The sequence below is a fragment of the Perna viridis genome, chromosome 12, assembly GCF_037379345.1.
Source record: "Perna viridis isolate PV_CMFRI_1.1 ecotype Kerala chromosome 12, ASM3737934v1, whole genome shotgun sequence".
NCBI lineage: Eukaryota > Metazoa > Mollusca > Bivalvia > Mytilida > Mytilidae > Perna > Perna viridis.
In genome coordinates this window covers 23,318,163-23,343,743 of record NC_142456.1, presented here as the reverse complement: position 1 = coordinate 23,343,743, position 25,581 = coordinate 23,318,163, and the positions used below count along the sequence as shown (strand labels likewise).

The window sequence follows — 25,581 nt, the reverse complement described above, 5'->3', positions numbered from 1 at the left end:
ATGTGATATGTAACTTATCAATATAACACTGGCACAAAGTGAAATAAAATGCTTTGCCGGGTGCAGATGATACAGTCACAGGTTGAACCCTGAACAGTTTGGGTAAGTATGGACTTACTTTGTAAGCTTAATACAGGCCTGAATTTTGAATCCGAATAAATATTTTATATGGGGTTAGAATTTGATAACAATCACAGTGGCCCCTTATTTATAAATGGTTCCAGTTACAACCCAAAATCAATACACGTCTTCTTTTGGAGGTACATGTATAGCACTTGGTGGTACAATTGTACATAGATCAATTAACTTATAGTGAAATAATTGTCCAGACATCATGATAAAGCTTGTCTCTGGCCCTTACTTTCAACACAATTCAGGTTGCAACCCCCATAATCAATCACATCCTTCTTTTTGTTGTACAGGACCTTGCAGTATAATATTCATAATGATGCATATACTTCTAGTCAAGTAATTGTCCAGACAATGTAAAAATGCTTGTTTCTGGCCATTTTTCTTTGCCCAATACTTCCTACACAGTTCAAGTTATAACCCCAAAAATCAATCCCATTCTTTCTTTTGTAGTATGGCACCTTGTGGTAAAATTTCAATGAGATCCATTCAATTTTAGTGAAGTTAAAGTCGAGATATCATGAAAATGCATTTCTGGCCTGTATTTCGAAACGGTTCAAGTGATAACTCCATAACTCAATCCCAGCCTTCATTTGTGGTTTGGCATCTTGTGGTATAATTTCATTAAGATCAATACTCATACTAAAGTTATTGTCGGGAAACCAAATTGTCTACAGACACATTACAACAACAATGACAATGCTGACGACCACACAGACAATGACAACAGAATGATGCCACCATTATAAGACTGCAAAAAATAGGTAGTGTAGTAAAATGTAGAAAGACATCAAAGTGATGGAATATACTGTGTGAGGGGGACACACTGACGGGCCATTAAAACAGTATACCCACTTCTTTGGAGTATTGTAATGAAAGAGATTAAGGTAACAGATATGATATCCTTCCCAACATTTAGCATGTTAACGCCAGGCTATAGAAGAACAGAAGTAACAAGGGCAAGACTTTTATTTACAAATGGTGAATGATGTATGTACAAAAAATCTGAGCCAAAATATATAAAACTTGACAGTTAGACTGCTTTAATAATGCTTAGTACGTGAATATAAAAATCTGACAAAATGATCGACATGTTTTAAAGTAACTGTACACTGATGGAGAACAATGCCCTGATAAAGAAGATGAGGACCTAAAAATAAATATGATGCAACTTAGATAAGTTATAACCTTAAATACTAACATGCATAAATTACTGCATTAGAAATAAACAATAATGTTGCCATCTACAGGGATTGAATTAAGGAAATATTTCGATTAGCTAAATTTAGTAAGTACCAAAGTATTCCACTCACTAGATCTTAATTCCTCCAATTATTTCTTAACTAATCTAGAAAAGTCAATTATGTGTTTACAGAAGAACAATAATATGTACTGGCCGAATCAATCTTATCTCAATAGCAATACGGTTCATGCATTTATTTAAAATTGTATGTTACTAGAATGACAAGTATACTAAGAGTAATTCAGGATTCCTCAGTCAGATTAAAACATTCTTAGACACATTATGCCTACTGATTTCACAAGGCAAATTACTCCTTAAATCCTCACATGCTTGTCTACAATCCCTCCTTCTCATATCTAACTTTGTCAAACATTAATACAAGTAGTTGTTCAACACACTTGACTAGTTACAGTGCATACAATGATTATGTTCAGGAGAATAGAGTCAGTCATCCCAGATAAAGTGATAATCAGGTGATGAAATGTCTTCAATAATTAAGTAGGCAACTGTGTAAAAACACTCTATTATTCAAGGCCAAGGGGTATTGAAATATGTGACTGATTAAAAATGCATGTGACTTTTTAACCATCAGGTGGTGATTATATTTCTACAAAATTTCCTCCCACGAAATAACATTTTCATACTTTTCTAGAGACTTCATGGGAGAAACTGTTTCTCCTTCAGTCTATTCTTGGTATGAGTTATTTCTCCACTCCTTCTGGTAAAATTTAAATTTTAACGTGCTCACTAAAGCTGGCATATAGAAAATCTGAATTTCACAATCTTGAGAGAAGAAATAATTTAAAGCACTCATTGCTGAAGGCCTAGGAGAATCTATATTTCTCACTGTTCAGTTAACTATCTTAGGCAGTATCCTCTGGTAATTGATATTTAATCAAGGAAAAATCAACTCTATCCCTGACCATTATCATTGTATGTACTACAAATATCATGTACATGTATTTGTAAAACATAATGCTGTAAAAAATTCATTTGTAGCACTACTTTTGGAGAGATGTGTAAACATCGGTGGAAATAACTTCTCAAGGAAGATAATAGCACTATACTTTCCCAATCATGGAAGGCAGTGTGAAATATCTGTTTACATCAGGTTGAGACCAGAAAACAACAGAACTTTACACCACTTGTACACATTTTTAACTATTTACCACCCCTCCAGCCTCCCCTAACCCCACGACCACGTCCACCCCTCCCACCCCCTCTGCCACGCCCACCTCTATCCCCACCCCCATCATTCCAATCTCTGTTTCTTCCACCAAAATTGTCTCTTTGATTTCGATCATCACGATCCCTGCCTCGCCTGTTATCACGTTCATCAAAGTCCATCATTTCTTCCTGCCTACTAAATCTATTGTCTCTATCCTGTTTATCAAACATGTTACGATTATCTCGATCGTCCCTATTTCTACGCATATCATTATCACGGAAATCAGTATCCTGATTCCTATAATCAGAATCCTGATTTCTAAAGTCAGTGTCATTATTAAAGCCACTTCTAGGTCCTTGATTTTGGTTTGGACCACCACCACGAGGTCCTTGATTGGCACCTCTGAAATCCTCATCCATTCCAAAAGATCTGTTCATATTTTGGCCTGGACCACCAGGCCCTCCTTGCCCACCCATTCCCGGCCCTTGGCCAAGTAATGAAGCTCCTGGCATTCTCTGGTTTCCTGTAATCACAAAAAAAAAAACACAACTATACGTATTGAGTACAGGATTTCCACAAATGGATTAACATAAGATTTCTTAATGCAACACTTGGAAAAACAATTTACAGTGCTCTCTTGGTCTACTGCCCCCACGTTTCATTGCCAACCTCACTCATCACCATCAAATTTGTTGGTACCATTTTCCAGCATTGAAATTCCCCATTAAACTGCCAAACCCACCACACCAAGTCCAACAACATAACCAATCACCTATGATCTACATGTGTATGACACTCTTTACCTTCTATCAATACCATCAAGGTCACTGATTATACACTAATTATGGTTAAATAGGGTGACATGTTTTTACAAGAATATTAGTTTGTAAATTGATTAATTTTTAACAAAACTTGCTGCAGTCATAAATATTTCACTAAAGATAAATTGCTTATTCAATACAATGCACAAAAATGGTATTATAAGTTATGCAGAGGGGTACTATCAGAACTCCATATCATAAGCCAATACCCACAGGAGCACTGCAAATGGCAACGAAAAATTACTGATAGTAACCTATAAGTTGATCCTGACATGCAAATCATTTTTTTTCAGAATTTCTCAACATTTACAGGGCTCTTTCAAGCTCTTCTCAACAACAGACGCAAAATTCCTCAGTTACTGACTGTTGAAGACATGCTTTCCAAAATTTGCAGACATTATACGATACAACATCATTTTAAAATCAGATAGGGTTTAATGTATATAAAACCAATGTGAAGTCAATGGCAAATATCCAAGGGGGGTTATCGCCCCCTTTTGGCTCTACGCTTGAAAATTTGGAGAAATCACTAGAGAAGGCCACGCTTCTCAGAATTTCTGGAATCGCCATAGAAAAGTACTGTGTTGATTAGAAGTCTCTCTCAAAATTGACTTGTTAATGGGTGATTTGAATGTATAATGTTATAACATTACCAGCATACTTTACTCAGATACAAATGTAATTCAAAGATAAAAACAACATTAAGATATTATCGACAATCTCCCAAGCACACAGTGCAAAATAATCTTAGAAGACAAACTTAGCTCAACTTTCTTTGGATTTAACAAAATAAAATACCATACAAAAAATCATGTTATATAAACAGAAGACCTACCAGGAGGTCCCCCCATTCTGCTGCCTGGTCCAAGCAATCCACCTTGAGGTCCACCCATTGGGCTTCCCATTCTGTTTCCAATCAAACCTGGATTAGGACCTCTCATGCCAGGCTGGTTACCCATCAGGGCAGGACGGTTCTGTCCCATCATATTCTGTTGATTACCCATCATACCAGGCTGATTTCCCATCAAAGCAGGTTTATTACCAATCATTCCTGGTTGATCTCCCATCAATGCTGGTCGGTTCTGACCCATCATGTTTGGTTGATTACCCATCAGTCTCTGCTGATTACCCATAGGACTCTGTTGATTATTCATCATTCCAGGATTAGCCATCAAAGTTCTGTTTGCCATAGGGCCTTGATTTCCCATCATTCCTTGCTGATTACCCACCATGCCCTGATCTCCCATGGGTCCCTGATTTCCCATCATGCCATGATGATTTCTCATATTTCCTTCATCCCGATCCATTCTATCATCCATATCCATATTCTCATGCCTATCCATCATATCATTACTTCTCTCATCATTATCAAAATCTCTATCATCATGATCTCTTGATCTGTCATCTCTGTCCTGAGATTGCGATGGAAATGCTCGTCGTTCTCTTTGGAAATCTAAAATGATTAACAAACTTTAAGGTATTTTATTCTATGGTGATAACAAACAGTTAAATACATTTTAGTATATTCTTGGAAAAATGACCATCAGATCTACATATACTCTATATATATTTAAACTCTGCAAATGTCGGTTTTCAATGTAATACAAAGATCACGCCTTGCCCTATCATGCCACTTGCAATGTTGAAGATCATTTCTTCATCATATAAGAAACAGCAATTCTTATCTATCTATATAAGTAATGATTTTCATAGTACCTTTATTTCTTCCCTGTCGAAGCTGCTTGCCATGTCGATCTCCTTCTTCATCTTTCAGTGTGTCTAGATCAAAATCAGCTGATGGCTTCATAGAAGGTAAATCTAAAAGACTAGGTAATGGAGCCTTTGGCTTTTCTGTAAGAAATTGAATTCTTCATTAGATTTAGGTTTAAATATAGACATGTGTTTTATAAAGCTTTTGCTTTGGCTTTCCTGAAACAAATTTAATTCTTCCCTAGATTGAGATTTATAGTATGTTCAACAGTAGGCAGTAGACAGCGTATTTCAGCTGCTACATATACATATATACTTAACAACCCAGTTTTGCAATGAAGTACTGAGAATAGGGTAATTTTCACACAGTCTTTTTTTCATGGTTTCTGCAATAAATCTAAATCATCAAATAGTACTGTAATGTTTTCGAAGAAAATGTTTGCAAAAGTTTAATTTTCACGTTAAGCATCTTGGTACAAAAATAGCAAAAATAAAACTGCCATGAAAATTTCAGGGTTTATAGTATAAGTATAGGTAGACATCTACCTGTGTTTTAATGGATAGTCACAGTTCGAACTTTTTAAAGACCTGGGTTTATAAATGTGTAGTAGAAATGAAACAATCACTGAAAAATTGAAAATAATATTACAAAAATTGTGCACATTACTGTCAAATAGGAAATTCTAGTGGCATTTATATTTTTTTTTGCTATCTTTGTGGAAAGATCTGTAAATATGTATATTTGCTTCAAAGAATACTTCACACAATTTTACAAACAATCACATACTGCTCAAAAGTAGATAAATCAGAAAAAAAGCAGCTTGAAAGTTTCCTGACTAAAATCACTATACTAACTATCATCTTCTTTGAGTTTTTCACCAGATATGGCCGGTGGTTGCTTGTTGGTTCTCCAAGCATGAACAAACTCTCTGTCAATGGGTCTAGCATAGGGTATCTTTCGTCTCTGACTCTGTTCTCTGCCCTGATCCTTCAAGAACTTGGAATCTGATTCCCAGTCCAGGCCAGGTATAGAAATGTCATCATCTGTTTTGTCTGGTGAAAAAAAAAGTTAAGTAGTCAGTGATTTGGTACAATTGTGTTTGTGTTTGTATAGTGAGCTGTTAAATCCAAGGTTTTTATGATGCAATTGTGCTGTCTTTCCATAAAGAAAAGACATTTTTTGTTGTTTTTTTATTGGTAATTTCCACACATCACTGTTTCACTTGAGTGGAAATCAGTGATTTTGAATAAATTCAATTTGTACAACGAATTTACAATTATCTTTCTTTTATTTTAAATTGCAATGTTATAATGTATTACAGAGAAAGTACTATGTTCATTGGGGTATCATTTTTGTGGTTTTCATAGATTTGATAAACAACGAAATTTAGTTTCCAATGGAAAGGAAATTTCCAATACATTTGTACGATGGAAATGTCAAATCCACAAATTCAAGAATCTATGAAATAACATTTTTTCCCTAAACCACAAAAATTACCACCATGAACAAAAGTACTTTCAGAGTACTTGCAATATCCAATATTATTTTTACACAATTGCCAGCCTTCACATTTATATTAATTACCAAGTATCAACCTTACATACCAAGATAGCCCTCCTCATCTACCGTTCCTTCATTGACACCAGGTATTGATGACATCGCTGTTACCACAGGCATATTGATATCTATTTCTGAAAACAGAAGTAAAGCTCAATTAGACCAAGTCCATATCAAGGTCCATTCAACAAAATCTTCAAGACACAACTAGAGGCTACAAGTAGCCTTTATCAGGAGAACCACTCACCTGGTAATGCTAACATTTTTTTTTCAATAAAGACACTGATAACTTTACACGTATGTACATAGACAAATGGAGAAATGTACATTAGTTAAAGCCATTTTTTTAAGAAACAAGATGTAACAAGCTGTGTTATGGATAAACTTTTAAAGGAACATATTCAATCAAAGAACCATAGTAAGCACACTCACAATACCCCATGTGCACACATTTGCACTCATTAAAAAAACTTGTCCCTATACCCAAATAAAAAGTGGTCTCCCTTGACCAATTTCTGTGAAAAGCAATTCCATACAAGCTTTTATACATGTAGCTACTAACCATTCACCAAATTCTGAATGAAATCCATAAAGGAATAAAGGTGATATCCAGACAAGAAGCCTAAATCATGAATTTTACTAAGGCCCCTTCCTTTAAAGGGATCTCCTTGACTGATTTCTGTAAAATCAACTGCATCCGAAATTTTACTGTTACTAACCATTCATTAAATCTTGAAAGGAAATTAGTCAAAAAATGAAAGCACTATCCAGGAAACAACATGCTATGACACGTGGATGGTCACACAGACAGATGGATGTGTCAAAAACTATATACCCTGGCAACTTTGTTGCATGGGATATAATAAGAATGTACAGCATGTTATACTAAGAATAGCCAAGCTTAAAACTGACAGATAATGAAGTTGCACTAGAAGTTGGACAATAAAATTGTGGACTGATAAAATAGAAATTTTTGAAGAACATTTTGACATTCCTCCGTCCATTTGTGTTAAATATACAGTCCTTCTACCATGTTTACCACTTTTCAAAGATTTTCAACAATGATTGCCAGGTCTTTGTTCCTTTCAATTTATTCAATTGAAAACCTATATTATGTGTAGAAATAGTTTACCTGTTTCGGGTACTTCATGTTCAGCGCCACCTAGTGTGTTCAGGTTGTACTTATCTCTCATTCTGTCTCCAGGACGATTTCTTGTCCAAAATTTTCTGAAAGCATAAATTTTTAAGTAAAAATTTTGCTGAAAAACATAACAATTTTCGGGTAAAAAGACAATTAAGGGCACAAGTACATCATGTAGCTATATCTATAAGCAGCTGTCTTTCTAAAATTTAGACAGAAGGTGATTCATGCAAGTCAAAAACCCACCAAATTCAGTTTTATTTCTTGTTTAGAAACAGTTACTGATCACAATAACAAGTCTTGGTTTTTCATTTGGTTGTTGCACTATTGAGATAAAAATTATATAGATTGTACATAAAATTGGTACTTTGCAAGGGTTATCGTTCTTGATTTGGTTTCATGTGGTTGATTTTAGTGGGAGATGAATGTATGATTTTCTTAAAACTGCAGATCTAAATACAGAAATGATTATCGTTATGTGAAAGTATAGCATATGTAAGACTAAAAAAAGTATCTTTTGTTTGATTTTTTTATTCACCATGAATCACTTTACCATTGGCAGTGTGTGAACTTTGTGTGGACTAGCACTAATCATTACATAATTTTCCAACATTCAGATCTATAATTAATTTATATTCTGCACATTATCAGATACATCCAAATGTGATGGGATTGTAGGGCTTATAAAAAGTGACTGCGAGGAAATATTAAGAGGCTGTCCATGTAAAAATGAGGCAGACCCTATGATATGTGGTGCAGGGTAAATTTTATCCCACTGAATTTTTTGTTCCAATGTCATGTATATATCATATGAATGTCAAATAGTCCGAAGATTGTTTTAAATCGACAATGGATGGCTCAGAAAATTATTTTAAAGTTCCCTAAGAAAGCAACCTAATTTTGCACAAAATGAAAGAATTATCTCCCTTTTTCAATGAATTTCAATGCTTTCTGTGTAACTTATCTTTCTTTAATCACTGTAGTTAATAAAAAACTACCACTCAACTTTGAAGAAAGATGCATTTGTGATCTGAAATAGATGAAATTTTTTTGAAAATATAAGTTGTCATGTGCCACCCACTGTCCGGTTTTTGTGTGGAAGCCCTCTTAAATGACTAAGAAGCAATTTTCATCCATACAATATACATGTAGTTTTTCTACTATTAGTCAGACAGACAAGTTTACATTTTTGACAACAACTTCAAAAGATAATGCATTTCCAAACACTCAATCTTTTTCAAATAATACATCGCTGATGTCACAATTAAAAAACGTTGCTATTCTTTTAAAATTCAAAAGTCATTTAATGCAAATTTATGGGTTGAATAAGGATATATGGACACGATCTGACAAAGCTATGTAAGAAGTGGTAATTGGAAAAATTTGAAAAAAAACACAGGAAAAGAAGAACAGAAATGGTAAATCAAAATTTGACAAAAATCAAAATTCTGTTTTAAGGGGAAGAAAATCATCCTGTATATATAGTGATTCTTTGTAAATAAACTAATACTAACGTAGTATGGTCATTAGACCCTGAGGCTAGGATATGACCAAGTGGATGCCAAGCTAGACTCCACACCATTCCTTCATGTGCAGTCTCCATTCCTCCTAATTCTCTGTCAGTTCTACAATATAAAAAAACTCAGTGTTTAGATGGAAAGTGGAAACTCATATATTACATCATGTACATGTGTATTAAACCTTTACACTAAAGGCCATAAAAGCATCTTCATGTACTATGGTAAATTAGTGTTGTAGTTTTAATCTGAAATAACAAAAATGATCTTTTTTGTCTTTGAATTCTTTATTTCTGAGAGATTTTTGCTATAACAAGATATAGTATTAAAAAACCTAGCTTACTTTTAACACAATGGACTATAGTTGCCATTTTATTGCATAGTCTAGGCAAAAATTGTAGGACAATCAATAATGTCCAATTAAAAGTCCTAAGGACCAGAACTTCCAAAAAAATTGTCAGAAATAGTTCTCAAACTTTATTTCAATGGACCAAATGTCAAGTAACTAATTAAAAGTTGGGCATCGACAAAGAAAGGCTTTTACCATTAGTTAATGAACATCGACAAAGAAAGGCTTTTACCATTACTTAATGAACATCGACAAAGAAAGGCTTTTACCATTAGTTAATGAACATCGACAAAGAAAGGCTTTTACCATTAGTTAATGAACATCGACAAAGAAAGGCTTTTACCATTAGTTAATGAACATCGACAAACAAAGGCTTTTACCATTAGTTAATGAACATCGACAAACAAAGGCATTTAAAAGGCATTTACTATTAGTTAATGAACATCGACAAACAAAGGCTTTGACTATTAGTTAATGAACATGGACAAACAAAGGCTTTGACTATTAGTTCATGAACATAGACAAACAAAGGCTTTGACTATTAGTTCATGAACATCGACAAACAAAGGCTTTTACTATTAGTTAATGAACAAGCAATCAAAGTAATCTAGATTCCAGCGGAATCAAAAGAACACAATGCAGGGACGAAGACCAGACAAGGAAAACAGACACACACAACAAAGAATGTAATCCAGGGACAAAGACCAGACAAGGAAAATAGACACACACAACAAAGAATGTAATCCAGGAACAAAGACCAGACAAGGAAAATAGACACACATAACAAAGAATGTAATCCAGGAACTAAGACCAGACTAGGAAAACAGACACACACAACAAAGAACATAAAATGACAAAAATAATAGATACAAAGAAAAAAAAGTAAATGAGCAACATTGACTACACAAAAAACTGAAAGCCTGGACCTGGTGCACTGGAAGGGTAAGCATCCTCTGCTTTTTTTTTAAAAATACCTGCAGAGTTGCTCATAAAGTCCAGGGTAGACGAAAGAGGAAAGGAAACTTGTCTCCCATTGAACAAATCCTAGAACACTGCAAATAAAAAGATATGTGTGGTTCCAGTCACCTCATAGAGAAAAACAGGGTCAGCAGATAGAAATTTTTTTTAGTTCAGTCAACAAGTTAGTTGTAGTCAGTTTTCATGGAAGTCATATAAATCCAACTGAAACTTACCCAACATGCCAGAACATAATGGCCCCATCAGATCCACCCGAGGCAAATAGTCCTTCATGTATTGGATGCCAGTCAATTGCTGAAAAATAAGTACATTTTTTTTTATTTTGATATAATTACATTTCATGTGCATATTACTAAAATATGCTAATCTCATCGGATAATTGGTGTTACAATCTCTATATAAGCTACCCCACAATTAAGTGGGCTACTTTTTATTGATCACTGTGTATTGCCTATTTTTAATGTATTTCAAGAAGTAAAGTAGAAATAAAATAAGAGTAACACAATAAATGTAATATAAGAAATTGAAAGTTTCATTTTTGATGTTTCATTGGCATGTAAAAGCCTTGACCAGAAACATATTTTTTTACAATTACATAAAGTGCTAGACTGCTTCATTGAAAATTTGCTACAGTCATAGCTTTTACAGGCCAATGAAATATCAACAAGGGGCTCCCAGGAGCCTGAATCCCTCACCTGGTTCAAGTTTGTCTTTCAAGGCAATAAATTTAACAAGGAGTTTTCCAACAATTTTGACTCAAGAAGATTTTGGTTGGACTATCATAAGGATCATTGCAACGATAGAAAGTTTCTTTCTATCTATTATAGTTTTCAAGATATTGGCTGGAAACTAAAAAAAATGTCATTTTTCATCTTTCAAGGGCAATAACTCTTACAAGGAGTCACCTGACAACTTTGATCCCTGAAGACTTTTGAAGACCTTATAATAAGGGTCATTTCAGCCATAGAAATAATAGAAATGTATGTGAAAAATTGTTGACGACGGACGACGACGGACATCAAATGATAGCAATAGCTCACATGGCCTTCGGCCGGGTGAGCTAAAAATGAAACATTCAATTCTTAAAAGAAAAGCAAATTGTTGTATTCTTATTTTCATGTCAGGCTTCTGCAACTGAATACTTATGACCTTTTGCATACCAATACAAATACCCATGATATGATTGCTTGTACATTGTATGTTGTTAGCATTGTACAATTGACGAGGCCAAATCAAAGTTCTAGGATTCCTATTTCCCGTTACCCGGGGCAAGTGAAATTTGAGTCAGGGAAAGTTTGGTACTTAGTTACACTTTCCCATGGCAAGTGGAAAACTTCATATGCTGCAAGGATTTGTTTTGTTAGGAAAGCAGTCATTGACTGTTGGAAAGTTGATTTTATATGGATTTTTCGCAAGGAAACCTCAATTTCTGAAAAATCCTGTAACACTGCAAATAAAAAGATATGTGTGGTTCCAGTCACCTCATAGAGAAAAACAGGGTCAGCAGGTCGAGATTTTTTTTAGTTCAGTCAACAAGTTAGTTGTAGTCATTTTCAATAATTGATATTGCCTTTAACCTCAATATGAACTCAAACTCTGTGTTTCAAAATCTTAATCCTCCCTTGACCAAGATGACTGAACCAAATAATGGTAGAACAGAAAACTATATTCAGTCGGTGTTCATCATAATTTTATTTTTCATATTGGCAAAAAAAAGTCTAGGGTAAGCAGTAAAAACTAGGGTCGGTCAGGAAAACAGAACCACACATACTTCTTGTTCATCCTGACAGAAAATTTGTATTCCTATCATCATCATTCTTTGTAGTTGCGCAGTTGCAAAAGAGTGCAACAAATTTTTTTAATATGTAGCAGTAAATTATAACATGTTTTTTTCCGTTTCTTTTCATTCCCTTATGCAAACGCCAACCTTAAATTGTTCCTCTCCATAAGACTACACTTAATTTTGAGAATGATCACTATACACAAGAATATCTCATTCACCAAAAAAGTAAGGTTTTAACATACAATTGTATTTTTATATAGTTTGTAGTACTGTGGATTCATTTTTATTCGATGGGTACTTATTTGTTGTTTTTCTGGGTAGTTTTGATCAATGAAATGGAGATTTCAACAAACAACAGCTTCCATGGATAAATATATACTCAGATATTTTAATCTAGATATCGTTCAAGTGATACATGTAAGTGAAACCACATTTGCAGTCGTCATCCTGTCACCCTTAATTGTTTAATGAAATGGAATATCAATTGTATAATTACTAGCCATATACAGCAGGGTTGTCGTAAAAGTGGCTTTCGGTTAACTCAGGGTTGTACCACTTCCTGTTTACCATACAACTAGCAGTGGCGCCTCAAGTTTTCAATTGAAATACTTTTGTCTGAACAGATCTTTTACTCACAATACAGGAAATGAAAATTGGGGTGCTGATCCCATGATGGGTGTTTCATACATATTTCATTCATAATTATAATAACTCATGCATCAAAACTCGAATGTCTTTTAAATGTAATTGTTGTAGAAGACATGTCCACAAAAAAAATAATAAATGCTTACAAAATTTTCATTTTAAATTTTGAGCAAAAGTAGCTTTGCTTCAGAGATAATTAACCAGAAGTGGTGAGAAATTCGGCATTTCTTTTTAATCTTACTGACCCAAAAAAAAAAAATTCAGGTATCAAATAAAATGTACTTGCTCCTCTAACAACGAAAATAAATGAAACCCTATGTCAAAACAAAATCTAAAATTCAACACGAATAATTCACCTACGCCCCCTTTTACAGGTGTTTTCTCAAACTTACAACTTACCTGTAGCTTCTTTCTTATGACCTTTAAATGTTTGAACCTCTTCCTTCATATTACGAATATCAAACAACTTGATGAGATGGTCACGTGATGCTGTTAATAACCAGTTTCCATTCTTATTCCACTGTAACTGCATCACTGTCATTTTATGTGTATGTCTGAATTAAGAAGTTAATAATTAATCTGTTAATTGATTGACTGAATGTCGTTTAACAACATGTATTAAAAATAGCATTTTCTATGTGTTGAAAATGATGGCTTCCACTTTTTCTAGAATTTGAATTTGAATTAGATTTCATCATAAATACAGCAATATAAAATGTTACAATGAACCTTAAGTGCAAGACTGAGTTAGAATTGAGTGAACTTAATAAACTCAACAGCATTGCAGATAATGAAAAAAACCCACACATTTTGTTTTTTATATGTTATCTCCCCTTGATATAATACTATGCAATGAAAACAAAATCCACTGAACTGACAAGATACTGTAAACGTATTAATTTATTAAGTAAAGACTTGGTAATGTGAATATATTTTCGCTGGTACTAATTTTCGTGTTCTTGAGGCAAATGTGAAAAAAGCGAAAATTAATATGTTTACAGTATGACAAATCAAGTTTTTAGACATTAGTTTTTATGTTAAATAAAGTGATATTACTTGGTTACACCCTATGCCTGATTCCTACAAAGATTGGTACCTAAAACTTACAGTGTAGCAAGGCACTGTCCAGTCCTTGCATCCCATAGTTTCATTGGCTGTTGGTTATCTTTACTCCCAGAAGCTACCAGACTTTTATGTGGATGCCATCCTACACACTTGACATCCGCACCATGCCCTTAGACACAAAAAATAAAGATTTACCAGTGTTTCCCTTGTAAGTTTTGGAGGAAGGTACATGTACATTCAGTTATAGTTATTGGGATCAAACATAATGTCCCTATAAAAAAACAAGGATACTGGAAAAAGACCTGGGAGATGAAGACTACAGCTAGTCTTTAATATTGAGTGGGACTAACCAACAGTCTTCACTATCAGGCAGTAGTCTAAGGCTTGTCAAAATGGAGGTGAGCATGTAAATTAACTACTTCAGACCAACAGTCACTATATAGAAATTTCTGAAAAATGTATTTGTGAACTGGAAAGTTAGTTGTGAAGGCTGGACCAGTAAACTGATATTAGCCATATATCATAATATATTTACTATAACAAATGGCAAAGTTGTATGGCAATAGAATCAAATTTCTGTTCTTTTTTACAGAAACTTCCACAGCTTTCAAGGACCAACATCAATTGACTGTCAACAAGACTTGCCACTATGAACTAAGGGCAATACTACTTTACAAACAAATCCTTACAAGCCCCAAACTGTAGGCTATCTTCCAATACATGTGTACACAGAATTTTGTCGGAAATTTAGCAGTTCAATTGAAACCTTTCGTGATTTAATTATCAGGAGTGGCATAAATAGTGGATATTAGTGTTATCAGTCTAAGGGATATGTTCATGAAGTGCTTCCAAGGGCACAGCTTAATATGATAGCAAGGATCAAATCCAGAAAATTTTGTGCATTTATACGCATTAGTTATATTGTACAGCTCTAAATTCTGATTGTAATTGAATGCTTAACACACCATTAACTTCTGAATAGGATGAAAGTGATCAAAGGAATTTGTAATTTGAATTACTAAACATTAGAAATAAACCATTCATACCCAGTTTAAAAAATTACTTATTTCATACCACTTTTTGGCCTTTATTTCCTATATGGTGAATACGAAAACCTTTAACTCAATCTAAACATATATTGTGGGGGTATGAAACCTTGTAAGATAAAATACACTCGTACCAGTTATTGCTACAAACAAAATAAATGAGTGTTTTCTAGCCCCCTGACTGTTAAATTTTAAACCGATAGGGCTGCAACCAACAAAGTCATCTAGCCTTCCTTTTGCACAAGTTTCATAATAAAACAAAAGTGGTCAAAGACCTTAAAAATTTGCAACAAGACATATAAAATAGCAATTCTAACAAAATGCACACATATTTTTATCCCTTTTGCACCATACTACCTTTTGGTAGCCAAAATCAATCATCTATGGACGATGACAGCCAAAAATCCATTACATAACGGGACTACCATTTGATTTCGAAGGGGAAATTGGCAGTTTCTGTCAAATTTGAAAAATTTGTAAATATTCTCCACTACCAAGAAAATAAACAAAAATAAACTTTCTAGTTTTTACTGTACAGGAAAATAAAAATCATTTAGCCGTATAGCATTTGAAATAAAGTTTCCTAATTCGCAAATTTGAGAATAAATTTTCTGTCCTGACCAAAACTGCCAGATCTCTACAGAATTAAATGGTTGTCCCATAAACACTCATAAGAAACAAGATGGCATTCAGTGAGCTTTCCTTTCAACATTCAGTGAGCTTTCCATTCAACATTCAGTGAGCTTTCCTTTCAACATTCCAGTATTTCTCCCATCAATAGTAGTTCAAATGGAAATTGAACAAATCAGACACAATATGTGATTGAAGCCTAACCACAGCAAAATAGTTTTTAGGATCTATATAATATTCGAAGAGCTCACAACATACAAACATGCGTTATAGAAAGAGGTCTTTAGTCAAGGGGAGCTTGACAACATATGGTCCTAGATATTAATACATACCCCTTAGAATCTTCTCTTCTTGACATCTTTGAAAGTCCCAAATTCGTACTGTGCCGTCATCAGAACAAGTCGTAAATTTATTGTCAGATGGAGAAAAACTGTAGGGGGAGAGCAAAACAAAAACATGTATGGTTACTCAAAAATTGATCAAAAAATAAATCCATGACAGTCTTGTTCTAGTTTTCTTTATTAAATCATCTTTGCTAGAACAAAAACTAAATTCTGCATTTATTCAACAGTGATAATGACTTTTATTATGTATTTTGCTCTTTTTTATTATGTAGAGAGAAGACAATTTCTCTGATTTTCTACATTCCCATCTACAAGCACCCAAGCTAAGCTGGTGAGGAAAATCATGCAATAATAACAATTTGATGTACAATTTTCTATTTTTGTATGTATGATTCACCATCACCTAGGCTTTCGCATATCAAATGTGTGTCAAGTAGGACTTTAACAGTTCAGTGAGACCTGTCTAAACTGAACACCTTTGGACTGTAAAATTAGTTCAGTTTAGACAGGTGTTCTATTTACAAAGGTTCAACATACATTTCAACTGATATAAACACGATAAAGGAGTGTCTGAAGTAGACAGGTTTTATGTCTATTTTTTTATTTTTCATCATTAGATTTAGGCAGGTTTTACTGTAAATGTATTCTGTATTGCTGGTGAAAATGTAATAAAAAGGAAAAAACATGGACGTGACAGACACTGACAATTGGTTCATCACTTTTTACAGAAATAACAAGGTTTTTGCCAATTCTGCTTCAAAAGCACCAATTCTATTGTCTGTAGTATACCATTGCTCCTGGTTTATTAAAACATTGTATTGTCACTTTGAGATGTGAAGTCATTTTCACTACTGGTAGTTAATTTTTTCCGGTTTGAGAATTACGCTAACATGCTGTTTTAGACCATTTGACATGTGAATATGACCAGAACATGAAAGTGTACCTCTATAAATGCATACAATGCTTCCAGATAGACGAAAAGAAACATTTTTGGAGAAATATACATGTAGCACTGATAGCTATCAACAAATACATGTTTCATGTCTGAAGGATGTACCAGTAAATTGATGAAAACAATGCTTTCAATAGTTCAGGTAATGTTTGTTCAAAGGTACTTCTCTTTTATTTCAATTTTTCTTTATTTTGAATATTTTATCCCAGACAGACAACTACACAATACCATATTGCAAAACACTCTTCAAAACATATATATTATATATTCATACACTGAACTGAATGGTGTGTTCTTATGCAGGCATGAAGATGCAGATTATGATTTTTCAGTGCCATCATATTTAAATGTAGTACATACATTACTAGTATCTTGCGGCTAAAGAATATTTATCCTGTTTGAATATCAGGTATTTCTTTGTAGTTGGTACATGTATGCATTTTTGTTTCAATATGATTGTCTGTTCTCTTTGAATAATTCACAAGACGCTATCAACAATTTTGTCCCAAATCACTCCAGCAGTGGCAAATGCACATCTATCTACCCTGAAGCACATATACCCTGATCTAAGAAATCTCATTTCTTTACCAAGGTATCTGTTAAACCATAACTGTCAGATCATTACTTTATTACTATGGCAAACATCTACTGTTCCAATTTAGGCCAATCAAAAAAAACTTTTTGGTTCTCATGCATTGTTTTGGTACTTTAAAGGGTGTCTAATCATTTTCATTTTTGTTATAGGGATGGGCATAATGGTTGAAATGTCTAATTACTCCTTGCTACTCATAAAAATTGCCTGAGAACCAAAATATTTACTTTAAATGGCCTAAATTTCAAATGTAAGGCTTGATATTGGGAAGGGGACTACCCTTTAATGTGAAATTAAGATTTTTGTTGAAACTCTCCAAAATTTCATGAAAAAAAGGCCTGATCAGACGTAAAAGAAAGGAAATATGTCACTGTTTTTTATTTTTATTGAAGAATGGCAAGCCAAACATTACAAATCATTTCCAAGAAATTACAATTTTTGCTACATAATTAATCTGCATAAATATACTTTAAGGGCTTCCGCCTTTATTTCTAATTTATACACAGTTTTAAATATAAATTATATAACGATCATAGGATGGGCTTTGAGCCTTTATTAAGGGCAATGGGCAGAAGTTTTTATTAGCAAAATACATGTACATAACATGCAATAGAATGAACAAATTTGGCATAGCCTTTATTTAGTCCCTACTAGCTTAAAATTGTGGCCATTTGCCTTTATTTCTACCACCAACTCTTGGGCTATTGCCTTTATTTGTGCAACATAGTATTAGTTTGATCTGACAAAATGTACCACACCGTCAAAGTTCAAATGCTTTGCATTCAATCATGAGACCTCTTCATGCTATGCACACAAGTTGGTGGCTTCTCTCATACCTATGCTAGAAACATTGGTAAATGTTTTATCAAATAGAAACAGAATTACATACTCTCCCCCACTGTTACATTAACTAAGTAACAGCTTCATCAAGATTCAAAATTTTCATTTGAGTTTTTGCCAGTGACTGTGAAACTACATGTGCAAGCAGTAAGAACCTCAAGTTGTCAGCAATAAATCTGATAAAGACTATTGTAGAAACAAAAATGGCCTCTATCCCATTAAGGATGGTTGCCATGGTTACGTTACGTCCTGGTTCCCACCTGATCCCACGCACTGGTTCCTTGTGACCTTGAAACATCTTTACATTGTTCATATTAGACTGCCAATATTTAATGAAACCAGAATGATCTCCAGTCACCATCCAGGAATCGTTGTTACTCCACACCATGGCTCGTACTGAAGTGTCGTGAGCCTACGAAGATATGTTTAGCAAACATTAAGGGCTGGTTTCTTGATTACATAAAAGTTGTTGAAATACAGCAGAATACATGTATATGGAATAGATTTTGTAAAAGTAACTTTTGTATGGGCTTCATGTACCAGCACTTTCTACAGACTTTAATTAAAATGAGCAGATAGATTTCTTTGCTTTTTTTTCTTTATTCAGATCTTCTGTTTTTATGCAAGATGTGGCTCCAACTTGTCAAACCTGAATTAATAACACCACATCTTACCATTATCAAAATAGCATGACAGCCAGAATGTGTTTAGCTTATCAATATTGTGTGTATCATTTGGCAGTGGATCAAGGATAATGAACTTATTTCATTATTTATTTTGTTTTAACAATTTTGAAGGTTAGCTATTGTACCCTCTGATATCTATATCTGAGTGCATGTTTTTCCAGAAATCTAATAAAATTGATTTGTTTGGTACTTTCAAAAATGAACAAAAAACGTCACTTTAGATTAGTTGACATTTCAAAAGTTTTACACCTGATCCTTACAGTTCATATGTTTCAGATAATGAAGTAATCTAGCCTCATAAAACAGACAAGAGCTTACAATCACTACTACTGAGACATTTTGGCTATACTGTCTCTGAACTGATCCATGCAACTACTTGACAGATCGATGACTGCTGATTGATTGATCGCTAACAAATTGATAACCAATGAAAAAAATTGACAGACAAAAGAACTGAATCCTAAAAAAAATATTTTTACCACTCAATGGTCCAGTGATGCGATTAAAGGTATAACGGAATAGTTTGACGGATCAATTATTGATCAGAAACTGATCAGTGATCGATGACTGATCGCAATTATAGTTGCACAGATCAGTTCAGGTACTATAAAGTGCTTCAGTTGCAGACCGACGAATTTCTAATACTGTTAGCCTGAAATATAGTGTCCTACTGACCTAAGTAGTCCCCTCCCCAAGATACCATCTAAAATTTTGGAGTAAGATATCACTACATAGCTTGCCCACAAATTATTCTGTGGCAGAAAAAGCGAAAAAAAATTCGGGGTTAATAAATCTTTTGTGCAAAAAGAAAGGCTAGGTAGTTCCAATAGAGCCTCTGACATACTTGTAAAATAGTTTCAAAGTTAAAGGTTAGACCATTCCACAATGTAAATTCACCACTTGAAGCGCCAGTAACAAGTCTTCTTCCCTCTGGGGTCCACTGAAAAATAAGGAAGTGGTTTTGGTTATTCAACTTACAGAAAATATATAATTTCAGATTGATTGATTGATTGATTGTTGGGGTTTAACACCCAAGCAGTGATATTTCAGCTATATTCAGGTGATGAAAATGAAATGGATGATAAAATGAACATGAATGATGATGAAATGAAACAAGGGATGGGACACAAGGACAATAGGGTCGACAAATTTTGGTTGTCACTAGAAAATGGGATGGGTAGGGTCTGGCAATATAGCCTCCTGTGGCGGAACACAAAGGTTCCTACTCCTATCGAATACCACAGCAGGGTTCTTTAACGTGCGAGGAACGTGGCATCTTTCCCTACACGGTGCACCACTATGGTCTGTGGTCAGGTTTTCCGTATTATAGCCTGACAACCCCAGCATGTAATACGCCAGGGGTACCCCATTCCACCAACTGGGGCACAACACCCCAGTTGCTCTGTGGGCAGAGCGCCTAGCCCCTGGCTAGGTTTCTGAGCACTATTTAGTCACCTTTTATGACAAGCTAAGTGCTGCTGCAGGCCAAATCTTTTGACACTTGGACCTGCACGGGGCAAAGAGCTGCCAAAATGATATTAAATGGTGACAATAATTTTGCTTTCTACCAAATGTTATGCAGTTATCATGTGCTTTTATTTATAAAATTCCAACAGTCAATACCAGGATTTCATGGGTAGTAGCAGTTTCATTTCCATTTGTATGTATTTTTTCATCATCCTTAACTTAAATTTTAACCAATTTGTAAATTAAGTGTTTTTTCACACAGCAAGAATTGAGTTGAAGTCTAAAGATAATGTTTTTATTCAACTCATTTAAAATGTTCTGTATTATTGTAATAAAATGTGAAATCCACAACAACAAAAAAAAACATTAAAAAAAGAGAAGGACAGTTACCCAACTACACATTTTTTTTAAAGTAGTCAGGGGCTGCTCTGGCTTCGATTTTTTGTTGCCAGTTTTCAGAAGTAAGAGCCAAAGGGTGCCAAAAAAATTATACTTAAAAAAAAGAGACAGTATAAGTCCACTGTTGAATTATCTTTGTCAATTCATCAAAATAACCTCTCCATTCATGACATACAAGTACCCAAGATTTACTCTTGATGCATGTATAAAGCAGGTTTTTTGCTCTAGTCGGTCACTTTCATATGCATAAAATAAAAAAGTACTACTCCAGAAACAGGTATTTCACTTCTATCAAAGACTTTATATTACTATTCTCATATAGTCTATGATTTTAAAATATGTTCACCTTTGTCCTTTATGGTCTAATTTATCTAATACAATATATTTTTTTTTTGTTTTTAACAAACTTGATTCTTTTTCTCAAGTGATAAAATTTCTATCAAACTACATTTTGTACCATGGACCATTAACTGTGTCCCTGTTTAATTATCTTGATATCTGAATAGCATTTCTTTAATTAGATTTTGGGAATCCCCATTCTATTTGTTTACCGATTTTCCCACATGACAAAAGTGTAAACAAATGTCATCCATTTTCTTTTACCAATTCTTTTATTTTGAAGTATTTAGACACTTCCTGATGGGATAATCATTGTTAATTGGATTTAATTTATTCTGTTATTAGGTAAGTCTGTTTCTGAAAGTATTACATGGTTAAACAGGGCTGTAAAACTTCTGTGTAGCCACGTGTACATGGCCTTAATTGTGTTTACCTTTGACCAGATGATGAGAGTTTTGATTGGCTCAATAATATATTTACACTTGATTGACACCTTCCATGAGGATATTGTTTGTCACGGTCCCCTGGTCTAATTACCTTTAATTGCCTTCAGTCCTAAATTGGTCATAGTCAATTAACTCTGACCGGGTGTCAACACAAAATTAGAGAGAATATCCATTGCTAATAAACTTCCTGTCAATTTTAATATACAGAACCTAGGCGCCAAGAAAATCGCCAACTGGCTATTTTTGTCGCCAGTTAAAATAAAAAATCACTAATTGCGACATCAGCGAAGCCCAGCACGACCCCTGAGTAATTATTCAATTGTATTTTAACTACTTTATTGATTTTACATTCATTAGTAAAGTAGTGACTGAACAGTCATTAAACTTACAGCCAGACAGAAGATAGGACACCTGAACTTGTTAGTTGAAGTTCTTATGAACTTGGTAGTCACACCATTCATTGGATTCATTCTCATACTCATTGGAGGGGTTATCTGAAGTACAAAAATTTAACATTGCTAAATTATGAACATGTAGTCACACTATTCATTGGATTCATTCTCATACTCATTGGAGGTGTAATTTGTAGAACAAAAAATTAACATTGCTAAATTATTAACATACACTACTATCAACACTAATTTTATTTTTTCCACTCTTCACAGTGCAAGATTTGTTTATGCTACTGTAAGATCAACCATACTTTTAGTAGTAAATTATAAAGACAATTCGTAAAATCTTAAATTTTGTGTTATGGAGAGATACAAAATCCACTGACATAATTTGTGGTCAAATTTTGTGGAAACCATGGCAAAATCGTAATGGTTAGCACCTCTTCAGTGCTTACATGACAAAATATATTTCAGGATTTTTACAGTTTAATAGTATTTCAGTTATTTTAAGAAAATAGAAATGAAAAGTATTGGAATAAAGCGATTTTATCTCAGTTTTTAATTTGGTGGAGACATATTGGAGGAAAGTAGTAACTTCTCTGTGAATAGTGGAGATATTAAAATTTAAATTGATGGCAGGGTACATGTACATTTGTTGGAACTTATCAGCAAACAAAATAATAATTGTTTGACAAGTTGATCGTCATACAGCAGTGTTCTAGGATTTGCAAAACTTACAAGATTTTATGTTGACTGAATTTTCATTGACAAAGAAATATAACACACTCTTATGTGATATTCATGTAGGAAAGTGGATCAAGTCATTTTATACCCTAAAGATTAAAAAGAATACTTCTGGCCACCAGATATTAATACTCACATCAATTTGGTACAAAGCATCAGGCATAACTGCTCTAAAATCTCTTTCATCTCTCTGCCAACACCGATTCTAAAAAATATCAATATATAAAAATATACTTCTTGATTTCTATCACTAGTACAATGTAGACTTAAGGGAATGGAATGATCTTGTAAGTATTTAAACCACTCTTACACTATTTATAAGAGACTAATATAAATGTAAGCATCTCAAATCTTTTTTCCCAATTAAGAACATATTAAGCAACATTTCCCAAATACAGCATAACATAACTAAAAACTTTCTTTTTGACTAATTTATTTATTTGAATAAACATTGGCAACCCATAGTGTTGCAATCAATACCAATTCACTGTAGTGAATTGAAATAAGGGACATTGAATGTATAGGAGTTCTAGAGGTGTAACGATACGTTGCTATATTGGATATGTTTGACGGTACGTATCATGATACATTTTAAGAAACTTGAGTCTATCATGGGCGCCCCATTTTTTTATTTTTACAAAACAAAGCCACTTCAACTTATGCACGTCAGGAAATAAAAAAGCAAGAATTAGATCTACCATTCCATTTGAAGTAGAACATTTAAGCAAAATTTTTTTTTTTGTCTCTGGGTCATTAAAATAATGCTAGTTAAAACACATATACCAATAAATTTATTAAAAAATAATATCGCATTGTTTGTATTGTAGGCAGTCACTGAACCGTATCGTCCCCAAAAAAATATCACGATTTCAGTACATACGGTAAATCTTTTCACCCTTAAGACAATCAAATTTGCTTTTGTAGATTTCAATTCATAAGTCCACCTTATGAAAATCAAAGGTCCTAAATAGGGATTCAGTGTACATGGTGTAGTGTACTGAAGATACAGGATGTTTCTTCATAAAATATGATGTCCCGAGTCAGGAATGGAGGGTTCTTGACCTTGGACTTTATAATTCCCATATTTCGAACCCCTGACCTCAACAGGATTTAAGATCATTACCTCTAGATATTTAATTACAGCTGAATTATAATCAACAGTTTTTCTGTGTACAGCTTTCCTCATCCGTTTGCCATCGAACATAACCACTTGACCTGGAGCCTGATTTGGGTCCTTATTTGGATCCAATGGAATTTGATTCTGTTGAGGCTGAATGTTTTGTCTTGGAGGTTGTTGAAGATGCTGAGCATTTTGATGAGGTTGACCAGGGGGCATGGAGAAGTATTTCCTTGGCTGTTGGAAGCCAGATCCCATAGGCATAGTGGCTACACCACCATCCATTGCTGGTTATTTAGTTAAAACTTTCTTCAGTTAATTACGCCATTTGAGCACCTGTAATACACAAACTATTAATATTTTCACACTTGGAACCCGAAAGAGACATTAAGTCAGTGTGTGGACTCAACTTGATCAAAAACACTTTGTTGAAAGTTACAATTTTCTTCCACACACCATACCTATTCTTGTTAAATTATAATGTTTAAAGGTTAAAAAATGCAATATCATACAATGCTGTTGATCGATTCTATTCAAAGCCATATTTACACTTTTGTCCATATTGCATGGTAGAAAGAGTTTTAAAGTTCTTAATGAAGACTTAGAAATATTTTTCATGCATTAAATTGACCAATCCACATTTTTGACAGCTTTGTAGATGCCGTCACGTCATTCATGTAGGTCAACACAAAACACTTCCAGTTTCTGTTATTTCAAATTGAACATAAAATATTTTAAATTGTATTTAATATATATGTATTTATCAGTTTTTGTAATGTGTAACTTGACATAAACCTAAGTTTGTTTTAATAAAGTATTTTGACAGGTGTGTACCATTTTTGGAGATTCACAGTACCTTTTCCTAAGAATGATTTCAATAGTAATTACATGCCAATCATGTTACAGACATGTAGGTCAGAATTAAACCCTCCAACCCTCTACTGTACCTTCGGAATTTCAGGTAATACCTATACATATGCTGCTGACATTACAGGAGACTGAAATTTCGAAATCTAATAAATGCTGGGTAAAATGCAGGATCAAATATTATCAGAAGCTTCTACAGACTACAATGTGCGTGAATCACCCCCCTTTTTTGGTTAAAATTTTACACCATTTACAAAATGAATCCAAATGTACTGCCTTTTCTGGGCTGCACTTTAGTGTAAATTTGATTTTTCTAACAAGATGAAGATGCAATCATGTAGCAAAGCAAACACTGTTTAATGGTGCGGCTGGCTGACGATCGCAAATAGCAAGGATGGATCATTGAGCATCTATTTCTTACTCAACACCGTCTGATGTGTGCGCTGTACGAACATAGATCACTTACGAACGGTCTATATATCTTATTTAAGGTGGCTTTATTCAAACGTATTTAATGACAAATTATAGATAATTAGTCTTTTCTCATTTCGGTAACTTCCTGTCGCACGTTTCAGAGAAAATGGCGAATTCAATATAAGACGCATGCGTACGA

The 25,581-nt window shown here is 33.9% G+C and overlaps 1 protein-coding gene across 1 annotated transcript; it reads right to left on the bottom strand.

Annotated features, from left to right (window-relative positions):
* Positions 1–1,080: 1,080 nt before the first annotated feature.
* On the bottom strand, positions 1,081–25,581 carry LOC148601742 (uncharacterized). The gene is made up of 17 exons (XM_088554722.1): positions 25,435–25,581; positions 24,108–24,437; positions 23,121–23,189; positions 22,238–22,342; positions 20,042–20,137; positions 18,772–18,923; positions 16,116–16,213; positions 14,150–14,276; positions 13,442–13,596; positions 10,830–10,908; positions 9,285–9,395; positions 7,762–7,856; positions 6,677–6,763; positions 5,927–6,124; positions 5,078–5,212; positions 4,197–4,814; positions 1,081–3,063 (listed from the first exon to the last, which is right to left on the bottom strand). The coding sequence occupies exons 2-17, from the start codon at positions 24,384–24,386 to the stop codon at positions 2,534–2,536; spliced, it is 2,934 nt and encodes a 977-aa protein (XP_088410848.1). The 5' UTR covers positions 24,387–24,437; positions 25,435–25,581; the 3' UTR covers positions 1,081–2,533.